Source organism: Triticum aestivum, chromosome 1A, assembly GCF_018294505.1.
Source record: "Triticum aestivum cultivar Chinese Spring chromosome 1A, IWGSC CS RefSeq v2.1, whole genome shotgun sequence".
In the NCBI taxonomy this organism is placed as follows: domain Eukaryota; kingdom Viridiplantae; phylum Streptophyta; class Magnoliopsida; order Poales; family Poaceae; genus Triticum; species Triticum aestivum.
Window position 1 is genome coordinate 393,533,047 of NC_057794.1, and position 17,917 is coordinate 393,550,963.

Sequence of the window (17,917 nt, forward strand, 5' to 3'; positions counted from 1 at the left end):
GGGGGGGGTCATCCTCCTTTAAAAAAAGTAAGGTAAGGGCCTGCATGTAGTGTTATCATGGACATACTTTTCCTTGGCACCTAGGGATCCCCTTTCAATGTTAGTTAATAAATAACAAGAACCATTTCTGTAGTGTGCTCGTCTTTCCTCATGTTTGCTCCGGAGGAAACTTTGGATCCCGGGTCTTTCGGATCAGGCGATGGTGACGCTCAACGTCACATTCGCCACATGGGGCTTCGTCTTTGAGCTTGCCTTGCTAGGGTGATCGGTGGCTCGAGGTGGTTTCGTTGGTGGTATGTGTGGGCGATGACAGAGGAGGGGGTGGTGTTCTGTCTTCGTGTTCTGGGCCTAGCCATGCCATGAAGTGGGACTGATTTTTCATCCGAAGATGGGTTGGCGAGGTTAATCGTACATCTGATCTCCCTCGTTCCCACCTCCCCTCTTTCGGGGTGTGGTTGGGTGGCAACCGGACAGCCAACGTCAAGGCACTTCACCTTGCTTGGTCAAATGAAGATGGAAGCCGACGTCCTAGTTCGTGTTGGCCACGCTGATGAGTTTGTGGTGGTGGTGCGGCCTGTTGGGGTCGACGGTGGTTTGAGCTCTTCTTTGACGGTGTTCTCATGCTCTTGCTCCCGCGCTTCTCGGTATGTCTCTGCTTGGCGATGTCAAGCGACTATGGCGGTGGCACACAGGTGCCGTGGCGTCGTCTCGGCCTCGCGTGACCTTTCGAATGTGCCCCGCGGCGCAGGTGGTGTCGCGGCATTGTGCAGTCTTGGATGCGTGGAGCCTTTCGATTTGCGTCGACGGTACAGTGTCATGGGCTTGTCTGCTTGGCAATGCCAACTTTGCCTGCGGTACACAGGCGCCATGGCGTCATCTCGGCCTCGCGTGACCTTTCAAATGCACCCTCGACGCAGGTGGTGCCGTGGTGTTGTCTCAGATGTGTGAAGCCTCTGATTGTGTCGATGGTGGAGTGCCATGGCTTGGTCTTGGTTGGCCAATGCTGTTCGATCTCACTGGTGGTGATTTGTATTGTGTCGGGTGTGTCTTCCCTCTTTGTTTCTCCCCTGTTTGTATGTTGTGGTGTGTGTTATTTTTGCTTTATTTCTTCTCCTCCTGTGCCCCCCTGTAATTCTAGTTCACTTGAACCCATCTTGCAAAAGGGTGCGAAGCTGCAAATGAATATAATTCAGGTGGGGAAGTGACCATGCTCAATGATCAGTTGGAAGATAGTTAAAATAGCATAACAAGTGGAATGTATTTTCTCACCCAAAAAAAGAGATGTACATATCCATCTTGCATGGAAAGTCCTCCATTTTTTTTAGAACGAAGACGCTAGGAAAGTCCTCCATTTTTTTCTTTTTCTTTTTCTGCTCTGAGAAAATTGCGTTCTGCCCGAGGCTTCCTTGGACTGTCACACAATCCCCTCCACTGTACGGCTTATCCCTGAAACTATGTATCAACCAGCGAAAATATGGTTATAAATTGGAAAACCTTTAGAAGCGATAATATGACATGTAGAAGGAAAATAAAAATGATGGGCTCAGTGATAATAAGACACATAAAGGAAGCACACATTAAATTAGCACAATAAATAAATGACAAACAGCCAGTCTGGTTGTCCAGCAAAGTACACCTTTCTAGTTCTAGCATAAGAAATGGAAAATAATAAGAATGCAAGGCACACATATTTATATCTAAACTTTACGATGAGCTTACTTGATAGAAGTTTGTACTGGTGGTTGAACTCCATCTCCAGTGTACTTGAGCATCGGCTGGTAAAAATGGGGCCATCATGACATGTTAGTTCAGGATTGGTTGGCATTGAAGTCACCTTTAAATCACTTAAAGAAAGCAACAATTTTAAAAGGCAGACATGGCAATGGCTCAAACATAGTTTAACCCCTGCAGTTTAAACCTTTTCTGGTAACATATCACATTTTATAGAGGTGCAGAGAAAGAAGTGCTAAATGATCAACGTATCAGTCAGGTAGGAAATTTCAATTGAAACCACGTAAGACAACATGTATAAGGTGCTTTTGTGTGAACATCATATATAAAAGACATGATCCAACAGGATCTGTTGGCAGAATAGTACCTGAAAACTTTGGCAAGGAATATTGTTCCATGGATCACCTGAGACCTGTTGACCTTTAGAAGATACCTGGTAACCATGACCCTGGAGGAAACCAAAAGTTTAAAGCCATTTAACATAACAAATACAAAAAGGTGAAATTTCAACAATTGGATAGAGAAACTGCAACTATGAATATATGATATGAAGGAAAGCAACTCATATACTATCCACTAGATATACTCACTGATAAGCACCAATTGTTGCATATCAAATCATTCCACATTGTGCTAATACTAAAAAGATACTTGGCAATGTAAATATATACTCACAGTGATAAAGTACTCCCTCCATCCCAAAATAAGTTGAGGCACTTATTTTGAGACGGAGGGAGTAGTATATACATTACCACGCCAGGAGTATATGAGATGTCTATAACAACAACTAGTAAGTACGTGTAATGTCAGATACAGCCGCTGAACATGCAGAATTGAAGATATGAGCACTTAGGTACTACTCCCTCCGTCTCATATACTCCTGGTGTACTACTAGAACATGACAAAGTTTTAAGAGCTATTTCTTCTCAAAAGTTAGCATCGAGAATTACTGTATCAGCATTCCTGGGGTTAGAGGTTTTGTAAACAGCTTCAACATCATATGACATGCCTAAGCTGCAAAATCTATCAACTTCTGCACCCAGTATAATAAATAACAGTGTTCAGATAATTAGCGTCACAATAATGACTGACGGTAAAGGCGACGGCAGTTAACTGAAGCGCAATGAACAAGCTTCAGTTAACTGTTAAATTTGCCGACAGAGGAGCTGTGAGCGTCAACGTGAGCCGTTCGTTGATCAAGCGACTTCAATGGTAGCCATCCATTGAATCGTTTTCTTCGATCGACCGTCTCCTACCTGGACTGGAGTGGACTCTCCTTCACGTCGCATTGCCGGAGAAGACCCACTCCGCCGGGACGCCGGATTCCTCCTCCCTATCAACTCGGGCTATACAACTCCGACACCAACCCCCTACTCCAGGAACAGGGAGAAAGATGCTATAAAGGGTCAGCCGATCTCCTCAACTTCCTCCTCACATCGCACAGCGAGATCAAGGAACCAAGGATCGTTTACCCACTTTCCCAAGGAAAACAACTGAATCCAATCGAGACAAACGCGCGTCCCATCCCATGGCGAGCCAGGGCGACGCGAGCGGGAAGAAAGACTACTCCACGGCGATCCTGGAGAGGAAGAAGTCGCCGAACCGGCTGGTGGTCGACGAGGCGACCAACGACGAGAACTCCACCGTCGCCCTGCACCCGGACACCATGGACAGCCTCGAGCTCTTCCACGGCGACATCGTCCTGCTCAAGGGCAAGAAGCGAAAGGACACGATCTGCATTCTACTCCCAGACGACACGTGCGACAAGACCAAGGTCCGGATGAACAAGGTCGTCCGGAAGAACCTAAGGGTCCGGCTCGGCGACGTCGTCTCCGTCCATCAGTGCCCGGACGTCAAGTACGGGAAGCGCGTGCACGTACTCCCCGTTGACGACACCGTCGAGGGGATCGCCGGAAACCTGTTTCGACGCCTTCCTGAGACCCTACTTCCTCGAGGCCTATCGTCCCCTCAGGAAAGGAGACCTGTTCCTGGTGAGGGGCGGCATGACGAGCGTGGAGTTCAAGGTTGTGGAGACCGACCCTGCCGAGTACTGCATCGTCGCCTCTGACACGGAGATATTCTGTGACGGCGAGCCTGTCAAGCGGGAGGATGAGGAGAGTCTCGACGACGTCGGCTACGACGATGTCGGTGGAGTCAGGAAGCAGATGGCCCAGATCAGAGAGCTGGTTGAGCTCCCGCTGCGCCACCCCAGCTGTTCAAGTGCATCGGTGTGAAGCCTCCAAAGGGTATCTTGCTGTATGGGCCACCTGGGACCGGCAAGACCCTCATTGCCAGAGCTGTGGCTAATGAAACAGGCGCCTTCTTCTTCCTGATCAATGGCCCGGAGATCATGTCGAAGATGGCCGGAGAGAGCGAGAGCAACCTCAGGAAGGCGTTTGAAGAGGCCAGAAGAATGCGCCGGCCATCATCTTCATCGACGAGATCGATTCCATAGCCCCAAAGAGAGACAAGACCAATGGAGAGGTCGAAAGGCGTATTGTCTGGCAGCTGCTCACTCTCATGGATGGGCTCAAGTCCCGCTCACATGTTATTGTCATGGGTGCTACCAACCGCCCGAACAGCATCGACCCTGCTCTCAGAAGGTTTGGCAGGTTTGACCGGGAGATCGACATTGGAGTCCCCGATGAAGTTGGGCGGCTTGAGGTTCTCCGGATTCACACCAAAAACATGAAGCTGGCTGAAGATGTTGAGCTGGAGCATGTCTCGAGGGACACTCACGGGTATGTCGGCGCTGATCTCGCCGCCCTTTGCACCGAGGCTGCTCTCCAGTGCATTCGCGAGAAGATGGATGTTATCGACCTCGAGGATGACACCATTGATGCGGAGATACTGAATTCTATGGCTGTCACGAACGACCATTTCAAGATTGCATTAGGGACAAGCAACCCTTCCGCCCTTCGTGAAACTGTCGTTGAAGTTCCAAATGTCTCTTGGGAAGATGTCGGTGGTCTTGAGGGTGTCAAAAGGGAGCTGCAGGAGACCGTCCAGTATCCGGTGGAGTACCCAGAGAAGTTTGAGAAGTTTGGCATGTCTCCCTCCAAAGGTGTTCTGTTCTACGGCCCTCCGGGCTGCGGCAAGACCTTGTTGGCCAAGGCGATTGCTAACGAGTGCCAGGCTAACTTCATCAGCATCAAAGGACCGGAGCTGCTTACCATGTGGTTTGGTGAGAGCGAGGCCAATGTGCGTGAGATTTTCGACAAGGCAAGGCAGTCGGCACCATGTGTCCTCTTCTTCGATGAGCTCGACTCGATTGCCACCCAGAGAGGAAACAGTGTAGGCGATGCCGGAGGTGCCGCTGATAGGGTGCTGAATCAGCTTCTCACTGAGATGGACGGAATGAATGCCAAGAAAACCGTGTTCATCATCGGCGCCACCAACAGGCCAGACATCATAGACCCTGCCTTGCTGAGGCCGGGGCGCCTTGATCAGCTTATCTACATTCCTCTGCCCGACGTTGAATCCAGGCTCCAGATCTTCAGGGCCTGCCTCAGGAAGTCTCCTGTGGCCAAGGACGTCGACCTGAATGCGCTCGCCAAATACACAGAAGGGTTCAGCGGCGCGGACATCACGGAAATCTGCCAGCGTGCGTGCAAATACGCCATCAGAGAGAACATTGAGAAGGACATGGAAAAGGAGAGGCGGCTGAAGGAAAACCCTGAAGCCATGGAGGAAGATGAGGTGAACGAGATCAAGGCTGCTCACTTCGAGGAGAGCATGAGGTATGCACGCCGGAGTGTGAGCGATGCTGATATTCGCAAATACCAGGCCTTTGCTCAGACGCTGCAGCAGTCCCGCGGTTTTGGCAGCGAGTTCCGGTTCCCTGACCAGCCGGCGGTGGGTGCTACAGCTGCGGCCAATCCTTTCGCGGCAGCTGCCACGGCAGCTGAAGAAGATGATCTCTACAGTTAAATTGTCTGTTGTGTCTTACACTTACTGTATTATATTAGGAGTATGCATCTATAAGACATAGGAAGATCATGTAATCATATTTTTAAGTGCAGTGTTGTGATGTATATAATGAAGATTGTACCCTCCAAATGAAAGAAAAAAAAACATTTGTCTCCCATTCCAGTCTGTGTGTCAAGGATATATCCATTGGCCTGTGGTACAATTCTCTTGTTCTCTACAGGCCGCATCAAGGGTATTAGCAATTTAGCATTATATGTGATGCTATTTTTTCTTCTTTTAAATGTACTAGTTCAGTTTTGTTTCGGCATCTTAATTAACCTTCTGTTATACTGCAGTTTTCCTTTCCTTTTTTTGCAAAAGATTATCTCTACTGAGAAATGCCAGAGCCTCTCCAGAATGTTGACAAATTAGTTTAGCTGAAAGGCTCTGCAATGCGCCAATACCAAATTTTGGATTCTCCAACAAAGTAACTGAAATGATCTGTTCATTAGTACCTGGTTTGGCATCTGTCCCCCTAGCTGTTCAGTATTGGCCCCTTTACCACATTCGCAATCAACAGCGCTCCACGAAATCTGAAGCGTGGGATGGCCATACTCTCAAGCTTAACTTTGGAAGAAATTTTAGCCCAGGACAAATCTTGAGCCTCCAGCATTAACCTGGTCAATCTCATGGTTGCCCTGAAAGATATACCAACAGCGGAGTTTACTCAACCAGCTCTGTACATTAATTACAGGGGAGTGACTCGAGCCTTTATTTCTCCCATATAGAAAATACAAGTCCCTTCAGAAGTTGAGGTTTTCCTCTGGCTAGTAAGTAATAGTATCTCATAACAAAATGATGACCATGGGCAATCTGAATTGTCTTTTGTTCAGAAACTGAACTGTGCATCCATCACCTGCTCTTTGATTGTGTAGTTGTTCTTCCGAAAAAAGGATTGTGTAGTTACTACTAACAATATCTTGGAAATTATCCTTTTCTGGCTTCTACACTGGCCATTGATTATGAACCTGTGGCTGAGTTTTGGGTTTCTGATGAACATGAAAAATTAGAAACGGCCTCGATTTAAAACATGTTGTTTGGATGGATATCAAACAGGTGTGGTGGCTTAAAGAAAACAGATGCTTCCTGTCTCCAGATCCATTTGAAACCCCTGCAAATTGGATGGGAGTGATGCCGTCAGGCTTTGGAGGGAGCTGGAGGCTCTAAACCTAGCCTCTCTCAACCAGCATAGGATTTCAGACCCGCCACCGACCCCATTTGCTCCTGGATCCCCTCAACAACTACCCCGCTGGAGTTGAAGTGAATCCCAAAGAGCTTCCACATTTTCTAAACATTAAACAAGGCTTTCTCCACAAGCTAAATAAGCACTGCTTGTGTAATAAGCAACCAGCTTACTGGTAATATCAAGAGACAATTCAAGTAAATATGATCACAAGTTCACAGCAGCTTCTCACACCAACCCGATCGGTTTATTTCTTTGTTCCTTCCTTCAGGGTAAAATGGAATATGGTAATGGAGGGAATCGTTACATTGTAATTGTATCCATGTTACACACCAGTCTCAACTACTCTACTGGCACCAAAAACAACTTTGGACATTCCTCGAGTCCTTGGCGACTACCATCACGCCCACATGCTTGAATGATAAATTTCAGGCTGGTGACTTCGTCGGGAACTTGGAGGTCTGACATATAGAAGGCTTCAACAGTTGCGACACCAAGAAAGCTTCTGGAAACCTTGGCATTTGAATCCCCAATCAACTTCTCCACATATATGTTATACTTCATGAATGATGCTTGATGGCTGGTATTCAACTTCCAGCTAATTTTCAGACTCAGAAGCTTAGATGTGTTGGAATTATTTGACCAAGAGATGTACTTGCCTTCAGTCACCCATGATTCTGCTGAAGGGAACTGTGTGTTTTCGTCCATGTTCCGGATGCTTATGTGGCCCAGTGATGCATGGTAAGGCCACAACCTATTTGCATCTTCCTCTGAGCTTTCATCTTCATCTGCTTCTGAATTGATTTTGCCACTAGTTTTCAGTGTGCAGACAATGTTGATTCCAATCAATGTGTAGCTGGCACTGGACTGGACAGTTGCTCGGTAGATGACCCAGTTTTGGTTATCTGGAGCATGTGGTTCTACCTTATCAGATTGAACATATGAGCTGTACAAGTGATGCTGTTTCTTTCTACTGAATATCGCTATGTCCTCTGCAATGAGAATTGAGGTATTCTCCTTGTTTCTGGATAAAAAGTCCAGGGACAATCCTAGGTCAGAGTTTGCTTCAGCGTTGACCTGAATCAATCACCAGGAAGGAACTCTTGTCATTTTGCTGAGAAGAAAAGAGCTTACTGAAAAAGCAGATCAGTAAGGTAAGGGTGTGCATGTAGTGTTAGCATGGACATACTTTTCCTTGGCACTTAGGGACCTCGTGTCAATGTTAGTAATAAATAACAAGAAACATTTGTATAGTGTGATTGAAACATTTGTATAGTGCGATTGGGAATGAAGTGAAGGTTTCACAGAGCATGAGGTGCCTATGCTCAATGATCAGTTGGAAGATATTTTCTCACCGAATAAAAGAGATGTACATATCCATCTTCCATGGAAAGTCCTCCATTAAAAAGCTGCTCTGAGAAAATTGCATTCTGCCTGAGACTTCCTTGGACTGTCACACAATTCCCTCCACTGTACGGCTCATCCTTGAAACTATACATCAACCAGCAAAATATGGTCATAAATTAGAAAAGGCTGTAGAAGCAATAATATGACATGTATATAAGCCCAAGTTCAGTTAGCACAACAAAATAATGAACAGTCAGTCTGCTTGCCCAACAAAGTAGAGGGAGTACACCTTTCTAGCTCTAGCATAAGAAATGGAAAATAATAAGAATGCAAGGCACAAATATTTATATCTAAACTTAACGGTGATCTTACTTGATAGAAGTTCGTACTGGTGGTTGAACTTCATCTCCAGTGTACTTAAGCATAGGCTGGTAAAGAAGGGGCCATCATGACACGTTAGTTCAGGATGGGTTGACAAAGAAGTCACCTTTAAACCCCTTAAAGAAAGCAGCAATTTTTAGAGGTAGGCATGGCAATGGTGTTTCTCAAACATAGCTTCACCCCTGCAGTTTAAACCCTTTCTGGTAACACATCATATTTTATAGAGGCGCAGAGAAAGAAGTGCTAAATGATCAATGTATCAGTCAGGTAGGAAATTTCAATTCAAACCATGCAACACAGCATGTATAAGGTGCTTTTAAATTTAATCATTTTGTGTCAAGGTGTAAAGTGTGAACATATATGTAAAAGACATGATCCATCAGGATCTGTTGGCAGTATAGTACCTGAAAACTCTGGCAAGAAATATTGTTCCATGGATCACCTGAGACTTGTAGACCTTCAGAGGAGACCTGGTAACCATGACCCTGGAGGAAATCAAAAGTTTAAAGCCATTTAATATAAAAATATAAAAAGGAGAAATTTCGACAATTGGATAGAGAAACTGAAACTATGAATATATGATATGAAGGAAAAAGCATTAAGCAACTCATATACTATTCCACTAGTTAAACTCAGTATTAGGTATATATTGTTGCATATCAAATCATTGCACATTGTGCTAATATTGGCACTGTAAATATATACTAAGTGATAAAGTAGTATATATATTACCACACTGTAGTATATGAGACATGGCTATAACTACACCTGCTGAACAAGTAGATTGAAGATATGAGCACTTAGGAACTACCACTAGAACGTGGCAAGGCTTTAATAGCTATTCATTCTAAAAAGTCAGCATCAAGAATCACTGTATCATCATTCCTGGGCTTAGAGGTTTTGTAAACAGCTTCAACATCATATGACATGCCTAAGATGCAGATTCTATCATTAATTATATTCTGAGTATGGTTATGTACTGTCTTCTGCATCCAGTATAATTAATAACAATGTTCTGATAATTGGCGCTACAGTAATAATCACTGGAGATGTACCTGATCAAAATCTGAGTAGAAGGGTAATCGTTTCGGATAGCCCCGAAGAACATCCCATGATTTTTCAACGAGAGCCCACCAGCTGCACTATTACTGGGTGAATACTTTCAAAAAGTATGTCAGAACTTGGGAGAGTGTTAGCAGTACGTTACCGATTTTGTGCACTCTGAAAGTCAGGTTGTTGCTTAGTTTCATATATCCATCCAGGAGCGAATATGGCAGTTGAGACATCATCTTTTTTGAGTAGATCAAGGGCAACATTTGTCTAGCAAAATGGACAGTTGACAGTTTAATAGAATGCATTTGCATTCGGGCAAAATAGTTAGAAAGGCTGATCTACTACATTACTGTAGTATTCAATCAATGTTGTATAGCCAGCATGTTTTACAACACTTGAGCATTGGAGTATGTATCTATTTAACACTTAATATGCAGGGCAATAGTTGAGTTACACTCAGAATACCTTACTAATTTAGTTGCCAGTTTCGAAACATAGTACAGACAGGAAAGAATGCAATACACTGCAGCAAGAATCGTGAGTTGAACCAAAAAGAGAGAAGATTTCACATACCTTCCATTGCCCACCACCGAAAGTATTTCGGCCGAAAACATCAATACCCATGTACACATCATACTTCCGGTCACCAGCAGTTGCAGCTGAATCTCGTGGATATTTTTCCTACCAAAATCATCCCAATTTTTGCAGGTAATCATTAAGGGGATATTGCGGGGGACCAGAAAAGGAAAAGAGGGTTACCTTCCATGTATAATTGACAAATAAGCCATCACACAAATCAAAGAATGGCTTGTTATGCTCGTTGAGCTTATCTTGCCAGTCGAGATCGCCACCCACTGTAATTGCATCATACCTGTAGTAGCGCCAAGTCAAAGACGCCAAATAGTTCATAAAACAAGTTTCACAACTAAAACCAGTCATGCTTATTGCACAGTAGGAAATACCATATGACTAAAGATCCAGGAACAGCAGCATGCATTCTCTTGGTTAGATGATTGACAAACTCTTTCAGGTTATCGATGAACTGAATGTCGAGCTTAACCTCAATATTGATCTGAAAGATAATTCAGCATCAGCAACAGACATATCTCCAAGAACGGCAGCATAGACCAGATAAAATTCTTATGGCGAATAAATTACTCTGTAGTGGTCCAATTTAGTCACAAAACGAGAACATTTCACTCTCTCATGTATATCAAGTTTCTCAAATCCAATTTGCATGGGATCATATTGTGAAAAAATGCATCGTTTCTTTCACCAAGTACTGTATCGCTTCAGAAATCAGAACCCCAAATTAAAATATAGAGCATGTAAAGATTACCAGCCAGCCATCAAAGCCTAAGGCAGCAGCCAACTCTGCAAGCCTCTCGGCATACATCTGTGCTGAATCCTGTGTTGCAAACATCTCCCTGCAGATTTCTGCACCTTTATCCCACTCTGTGATGAACGTTCCCAAAACCTTGTCTCAAAAACCGGCAAAACAAAATTACACGACCACTTGAGCGAAGTCAAGAAGCAAGCAGGAGGAAGGCCGGTAATACCAAGCGTGGAGGCAAGAAAACGAACCTTGACGCCGTGGAGGTGGGCGGCGTTGGTCCAGCATGGCGGCGGGAGAGTGACGAGGTAGTGAGAGAAGTAGACGAAGACGTCGACGAGGTGCCAATGCCAGAGCGCGTAGGCATCGGGATTAGCGCCGCCCTGCGGCGCCGCGTCTTCGCGGTAGCCGCCCTGGAAGTCATGGCAGACGAGGAGGCGCCGCCGCGGCGGGAGCGGCGCCCCGGGGGAGGGGAGCGGCATGGAGGCGCGGTTGAAGGGGAGGTGGAAGTTGGAGTCCTCGGAGAGGTAGGAGCGGGAGGCGAGCGCGGCGAGGTCGGTGATGGGGTAGGAGATGGGCGGCGCCGGCCTGGAAGCGTCGAACGGCGGCTCCCACTGACGCCGCTCTCCTTCGGAGACGGCGGCGTCGTCCGCGGCGGGAAGAGTCATGATGTCGCGGAGGAGACGGAGGAGGCGGCGCAGGGAGAAGGGCATGTGCTCCGCCGCCGTTGAACCGGCGGCGGACGGCGATGGTCTGCCCACCAAAAGTTATTGTCGGTCAATACGCAATTCAGCCCCTGGACTTGGCAACTATTAGTACGAATTTTATGGTGATTTTAGTCCAAAAATGAGCTCCTCCCCTCCTCCAATTTAAATCCTTCGATGAAATGAGATCAATTTCGTGTTACTGAGCACTTGCTAGTTGTTGCTACACACACACGCATCCCACGCGTGGAGGTGAAGACTGACGAAGGACTAAAATAGTCGATCATTTGGAGATTTGGGTGATGGGGGGCTGTTGTTTGTCTGAGAAGCAAAGACTGAGCCACTATCCCAATTTAATCACCCCATGTGATGATCTGTTAGTCACATGCATATGCACGCTATACTGTCCAATCCTTGTCTATTAGGGCATGTACAATGGGGGCAGCACCATGCTGCTGCCCCAGTATCCACGTCGGAGTAAATATATGAAGCACCAGTTCCAATAACCAGCGTGGTCCATCTTGTACTCTCTCTTTTTATCATCATCTTCTTTCTTTAAACTAATGGCTGCGCATGTCCTGATGCTTTACTCCTTGCTTTTGCTTCTTCTCTCTCCCTTTCCTCTTCTTTTTGGCTGAAGCACCAGGCTCCTCTGCAAGAGACCGCTAGCCTCTGCAAGCAGCACTCTTTTTCTTTCTCTCTCGTCATGCATCCGACGTGGAACGGCGGGGCAACACTCCAGCGTGGAGCATTGGCCATGCCCTTAAGGATGACGCTAGGCGTTGGTCAACCCACGCGAGCAAGGGATCGGTCGCTTTGAGATCCAGCCGTTCGATTGGCCTTGCATGCAACATGTGGATCAGTGGGTGCTCGTTCCCCTCTCATTTTGCACGCGTCTATACTCTCCCGCATGCCTCGTTGTCGAAGATGTAAGGAGTCATAAGGCTTATGTGTTGCTCCATTGCGGCGGCTGGGGGCCGCAACATCGTCGGGGTCGCACCTAGCACTTCATGCTCCATTTGTAGCATTGCCATCGGCCACGCGTCGTTGGTCATAGCTCCGCTGGCCCGAGCATGCAACACCTGCGTGTCGTCGATCATAACTCGCAGCATCATCGTCGGTGGTGGTAGCATCGCCGACTAATGGATGCAACACCGCGACACGGGTCATGACATCATTGGTTGGGGGTAGGCAACACCATGCGTCACCGATGGCAGCACTACCGTCATCGTTGGCTGCATCGTTGGCAGCACAACGCATTGCCTGTCACAACCCCGCAGTCGCCACTTGCAGTAGTGACGGTTGGCACACACCGCCTGCTCGCAAAGCCCTTGTTCGCCACTCACATCGCCTTGTCACTGCGCCCACCGCCCTGCTAGCTTGCTCGAAGTACCCCTGCTACACACTCGCATCGCCATGTCACCATGCTTGTAGCGCATGCCGGTAAGTTCGCAACACCCCCTCTGCCTTGTCGGTGATCTCGTAGAACCATGGCCGCCGCTTCCAGCACTGTCGTCCCCGGCTCTGCAGCAACGGTGCTAGATTTACTACGACCCCCCACCCAGCTCCGCGATAGCACCTTGCCCTCGTCTTCTTCACCCTCTTGAAAGTGCATCTCAATAGTACTCTACTTTTGATGATTAATGACAAAACCATCTGAGAGAACTAATCATTTTAGTGAGTTTATTTCAGGATTTGGGACTAATTTTCATATACTAGTCCATGGCTATAACCTAAAAGTAGGACATGATTGGTGACCCTACAAACAACTTTTCTAGTTGTTGTCCTCATCAAGCTCATCATTTGAACTTCCTAGGTATTTTGGCGAATTCAAGATTCATATTGAGTATAGGACAACCGTACTACGAAGAGGGGTGCAAGAAAATACTTTGGGTTTGAATTCCAAGAACAGAGACTCAGCCAAAGCTATCCCAAAATCCACTCCTGAATTAATTCTCTAAGCCTCAGTACTTTTGAAGATTTTCTGCTAGTACTGTCGAGCCAGTTAGGGTTATTCATGCTTAGAGATCAAACCCATACACAACTATTAGAACCACCATCTTGTTGTTTCAAAATTGTAGACCCCTATAATCCACTTTGACAAAAACCTCCTATTTTGGTTGGCACTTCCAAGTCGTCTTGATTTGCTTCCCTTTACTCATGGTATAAGTTTGATGCCTCCGCTTTTTTTTCATCCAAAACTTCCAAGCTATGGCTAGCACTTTTCTGTAGATTTATCAAATCTCGCAGTGACTTTGTTTTGTATGGTACTACTGACCAATCTATTTTACTAGTACTTCCGAGCCATTCTATCATAGTAGGAAGGTGCTTCCTTTTTGTGTTTATAACCACTTCTCATTCACCATTGATACCTCCTAGTGATGTATTTCTTCTAGTTTCTGTACACTACCTTGGCGGCTCAAATTTATTTGAACTGGTTTGGTAGTTCCAATAGGTTTCTATTGGTGCGTTCGATCCTATGCTACTTTTTTGTGTGACAACTAGGTTTTGGATCTCCTTTATATATTCTCTACCATACCCTTTGTGGATCAAAGCATCCATCCCATACCTTCACAACTCATTCCACTCATTGCAACCACTCCACTCCAACGCATCCCACTCCACTCCACTCAACCCATCAACCACATACAGGAAGATAGATCCAAGGCAGGAGAAAAATAAAGAAGTGTTGAGTGATTCCTTGGTTTACTTCTTGTTTTTTGACAAACAAGAAGCCTCCCTTTCTTGAATCCCTACTCCTCAAGATCATCTCTTTCACCAAATTATATTCTTGTGACAGAGATAGTGTTCCTTCGGATTCTTGAGAAAAGCTTTGATTGATTTTTTAAAGGGGTTCTTACAAAGTGAATTTACCACTACAGCAGGAAGGTCCTAAGACGACACATGTATCGGAGTGTGCAATGCATGAATCGCAAACAGTATGGTAATAAAATCGTCACCAATAAAATGAACTGTGTGTGATGGTTGATCTATCAAGCATGATTCATATAAGAGTTACATGTGCGATACATGGCATACAATTAATTCATATGGCTATTTGCAATGGGCCAAAATAACGCAAATGGTTGCCTAGATCTAGATGTGTGCGACTGACAACATACAGGTAACCCAGATGAACTATTTGCGATGATCCATAAGAACACAAACAATTCAGTGTAGCAAGATATGTGCGATACTCGGCAAACAGGCCAGTAATCATATTTATGTGGGAAGACTGATAATAACACAGACGATTCCTGCTAATAAGTTGTGCATGTTGTGGGCAAACGCTTACTGGTAAACAATTGTCTGTGATTGTTGAAAACATCACCAGCGTGTAGTTTAATCGTGTGCGATGCGATTTGCTCTATCTGCACAACATCTAATTAAACATCCAATTACATAACTGACTACGCATAATATTTGTGCAGTGAAGGAAATATGCCCTAGAGGCAATAATAAAGTTGTTATTTATATTTCCTTATATCATGATGAATGTCTATTATTCATGCTAGAATTGTATTAACCGGAAACTTAGTACATGTGTGAATACATAGACAAACAGAGTGTCACTAGTTTACCTCTACTTGACTAGCTCGTTGAATCAATGATGGTTATGTTTCCTAACCATAGACATGAGTTCTCATTTGATTAACAGGATCACATCATTAGAGAATGATATGATTGACTTGACCCATCCGTTAGCTTAGCACGATGATTGTTTAGTTTGTTGCTATTGCTTTCTCCATAACTATACATGTTCCTATGACTATAAGATCATGCAACTCCCGAATACCGGAGGAACACTTTGTGTGCTACCAAACATCACAACGTAACTGGGTGATTATAAAGGTGCTCTACAGGTGTCTCCGATGGTGTTTGTTGAGTTGGCATGGAGCAAGATTAGGATTTGTCACTTCGATTGTCGGAGAGGTATCTCTGGGCCCTCTCGATAATGTACATCACTATAAGCCTTGCAAGCAATGTAGCTAATGAGTTAGTTATGGGATGTAGCATTACGGAATGAGTAAAGAGACTTGCTGGTACCGACGATCGAATCTCGGGCAAGTAACATACCGATGACAAAGGGAACAACGTATATCTTTATGCGGTTTTACCGATAAAGATCTTCGTAGAATATGTAGGAACCAATATGAGCATCCAGGTTCCGCTATTGGTTATTGACCGGAGACATGTCTCGATCATGTCTACATAGTTCTCGAACCCGTAGGGTCCGCACGCTTAATGTTTGGTGACGGTTGGTATTATGAGTTTATGTGTTTTGATGTACCAAAGGTAGTTCGGAGTCCCGGATTTGATCACGGACATGACGAGGAGTCTCGAAATGTTCGAGACGTAAATATCGATATGTTGTAAACCTATGTTTGGACATCGGAATGGTTCCGGGTGAAATCAGGAGTATACCGGAGCACCGGGTGAAGGAAATATGCCCTAGAGGCAATAATAAAGTTGTTATTTATATTTCCTTATATCATGACAAATGTTTTATTATTCATGCTAGAATTGTATTAATCGAAAACTTAGTACATGTGTGAATACATAGACAAACTGAGTGTCACTAGTTTGCCTCTACTTGACTAGCTCGTTGAATTAATGATGGTTATGTTTCCTAACCATAGACATGAGTTGTTATTTGACTAACATGATCACATCATTAGAGAATGATGTGATTGACTTAACCCATCCGTTAGCTTAGCACGATGATCGTTTAGTTTGTTGCTATTGCTTTCTCCATAACTTATGCATGTTCCTATGACTATGAGATCATACAACTCCCGAATACCGGAGGAACACTTTGTGTGCTACCAAACATCACAATGTAACTGGGTGATTATAAAGGTGCTCTGCAGGTGTCGACTATGGTATTTGTTGAGTTGGCATAGATCAAGATTAGGATTTGTCACTCCGATTGTCGGAGAGGTATCTCTGGCCCTCTCGGTAATGCACATCACTATAAGCTTTGCAAGCAATGTGACTAATGAGTTAGTTGTGGGATGATGCAATACGGAACGAGTAAAGAGACTTGCCGGTAACAAGATTGAACTAGGTATTGAGATACCGACGATCGAATCTCGGGCAAGTAACATACCGATGACAAAAGGAACAATGTATGTTGTTATGCGGTTTGAACGATAAAGATCTTCATAGAATATGTAGGAACCAATATGAGTATCCAGGTTCCGCTATTGGTTATTGACCGGAGATGAGTCTCGGTCATGTCTACATAGTTCTCGAACTCGTAGGGTCCGCACGCTTAATGTTATATGATGATTTGTATTATGAGTTATGTGATTTGATGACCGAAGTTTGATAGGAGTCCCGGATGAGATCGAGGACATGACGAGGAGTCTCGAAATTGTCGAGACATAAAAATCGATATATTGGAAGGCTATATTCGGACATCGGAAAGGTTCCGAGTGATTCGGGTATTTTTCGGAGTACCGGAGAGTTACTGGAATTCGTATTGGGCCTTAATGGGCCATACGGGAAAGGAGAGAAAGGCCTCAAGGGTGGCCGCGCCCCTTCCCCATGGACTGGTCCGAATTGGACTAAGGGAAGGGGCGCCCCCTTCCTTCCTTCTCCTTCTTCCTTCCCTTTTTCCTATTCCATGTGGGAGGTGGAATCCTACCAGGACTAGGGAGTCCTAGTAGGACTCCACACTTTGGGCGCGCCCTATGAGGGCCGACCTCCTCCTCCCTCCATCCTTTATATACGTGGCCAGGGGGCACCCCATAGACACACAAGTTGATCATTGATCTCTTAGCCATGTGCAGTGCCCCCCTCCACCATAATCCACCTCGGTCATATCGCTGCGGTGCTTAGGAGAAGCCCTGTTCCGGTAACTTCATCATCACCATCACCACGCCGTCGTGCTGACGAAACTCTCCCTTGGCCTCAACTGGATCAAGAGTACGAGGGACGTCACTGAGCTGAACGTGTGTAGATCACGGAGGTGACGTATCTTCGGTGCTAGGATCGGTCATATCGTCAAGACGTATGACTACATCAACCGCGTTGTCATAACGCTTCCACTTACGGTCTACGAGGGTACGTAGACAACACTCTCCCCTCTCGTTGCTATGCATCACCATGATCTTGCGTGTGCGTAGGATTTTTTTTTGAAATTACTGCGTTCCCCAACAGTGGCATCCGAGCCAGGTCTATGTGTAGATGTTATATGCACGAGTAGAACAC

At 45.5% G+C, this 17,917-nt stretch overlaps 2 protein-coding genes and 1 pseudogene across 2 annotated transcripts; 1 reads left to right on the plus strand and 2 right to left on the minus strand.

Moving 5' to 3' along the window:
* Positions 1-1,203: 1,203 nt before the first annotated feature.
* Positions 1,204-6,837, minus strand: LOC123052626 (cytosolic endo-beta-N-acetylglucosaminidase 1-like). Its single transcript, XM_044475904.1, has 4 exons — positions 6,156-6,837; positions 2,099-2,179; positions 1,720-1,775; positions 1,204-1,452 (listed from the first exon to the last, which is right to left on the minus strand). Exons 1-4 carry the CDS (start codon positions 6,165-6,167, stop codon positions 1,266-1,268), a joined length of 336 nt encoding a protein of 111 aa, XP_044331839.1. The 5' UTR covers positions 6,168-6,837; the 3' UTR covers positions 1,204-1,265.
* On the plus strand, positions 3,180-5,884 carry LOC123052619 (cell division control protein 48 homolog E-like; annotated as a pseudogene).
* Positions 6,838-7,062: 225 nt separating the features above from the next.
* Positions 7,063-11,843, minus strand: LOC123052625 (cytosolic endo-beta-N-acetylglucosaminidase 1). Its single transcript, XM_044475887.1, has 11 exons — positions 11,249-11,843; positions 11,004-11,141; positions 10,627-10,736; positions 10,424-10,535; positions 10,238-10,345; positions 9,819-9,931; positions 9,667-9,748; positions 9,016-9,096; positions 8,603-8,658; positions 8,239-8,374; positions 7,063-7,960 (listed from the first exon to the last, which is right to left on the minus strand). The coding sequence occupies exons 1-11, from the start codon at positions 11,708-11,710 to the stop codon at positions 7,226-7,228; spliced, it is 2,133 nt and encodes a 710-aa protein (XP_044331822.1). The 5' UTR covers positions 11,711-11,843; the 3' UTR covers positions 7,063-7,225.
* Between the last annotated feature and the right edge of the window lie 6,074 nt (positions 11,844-17,917).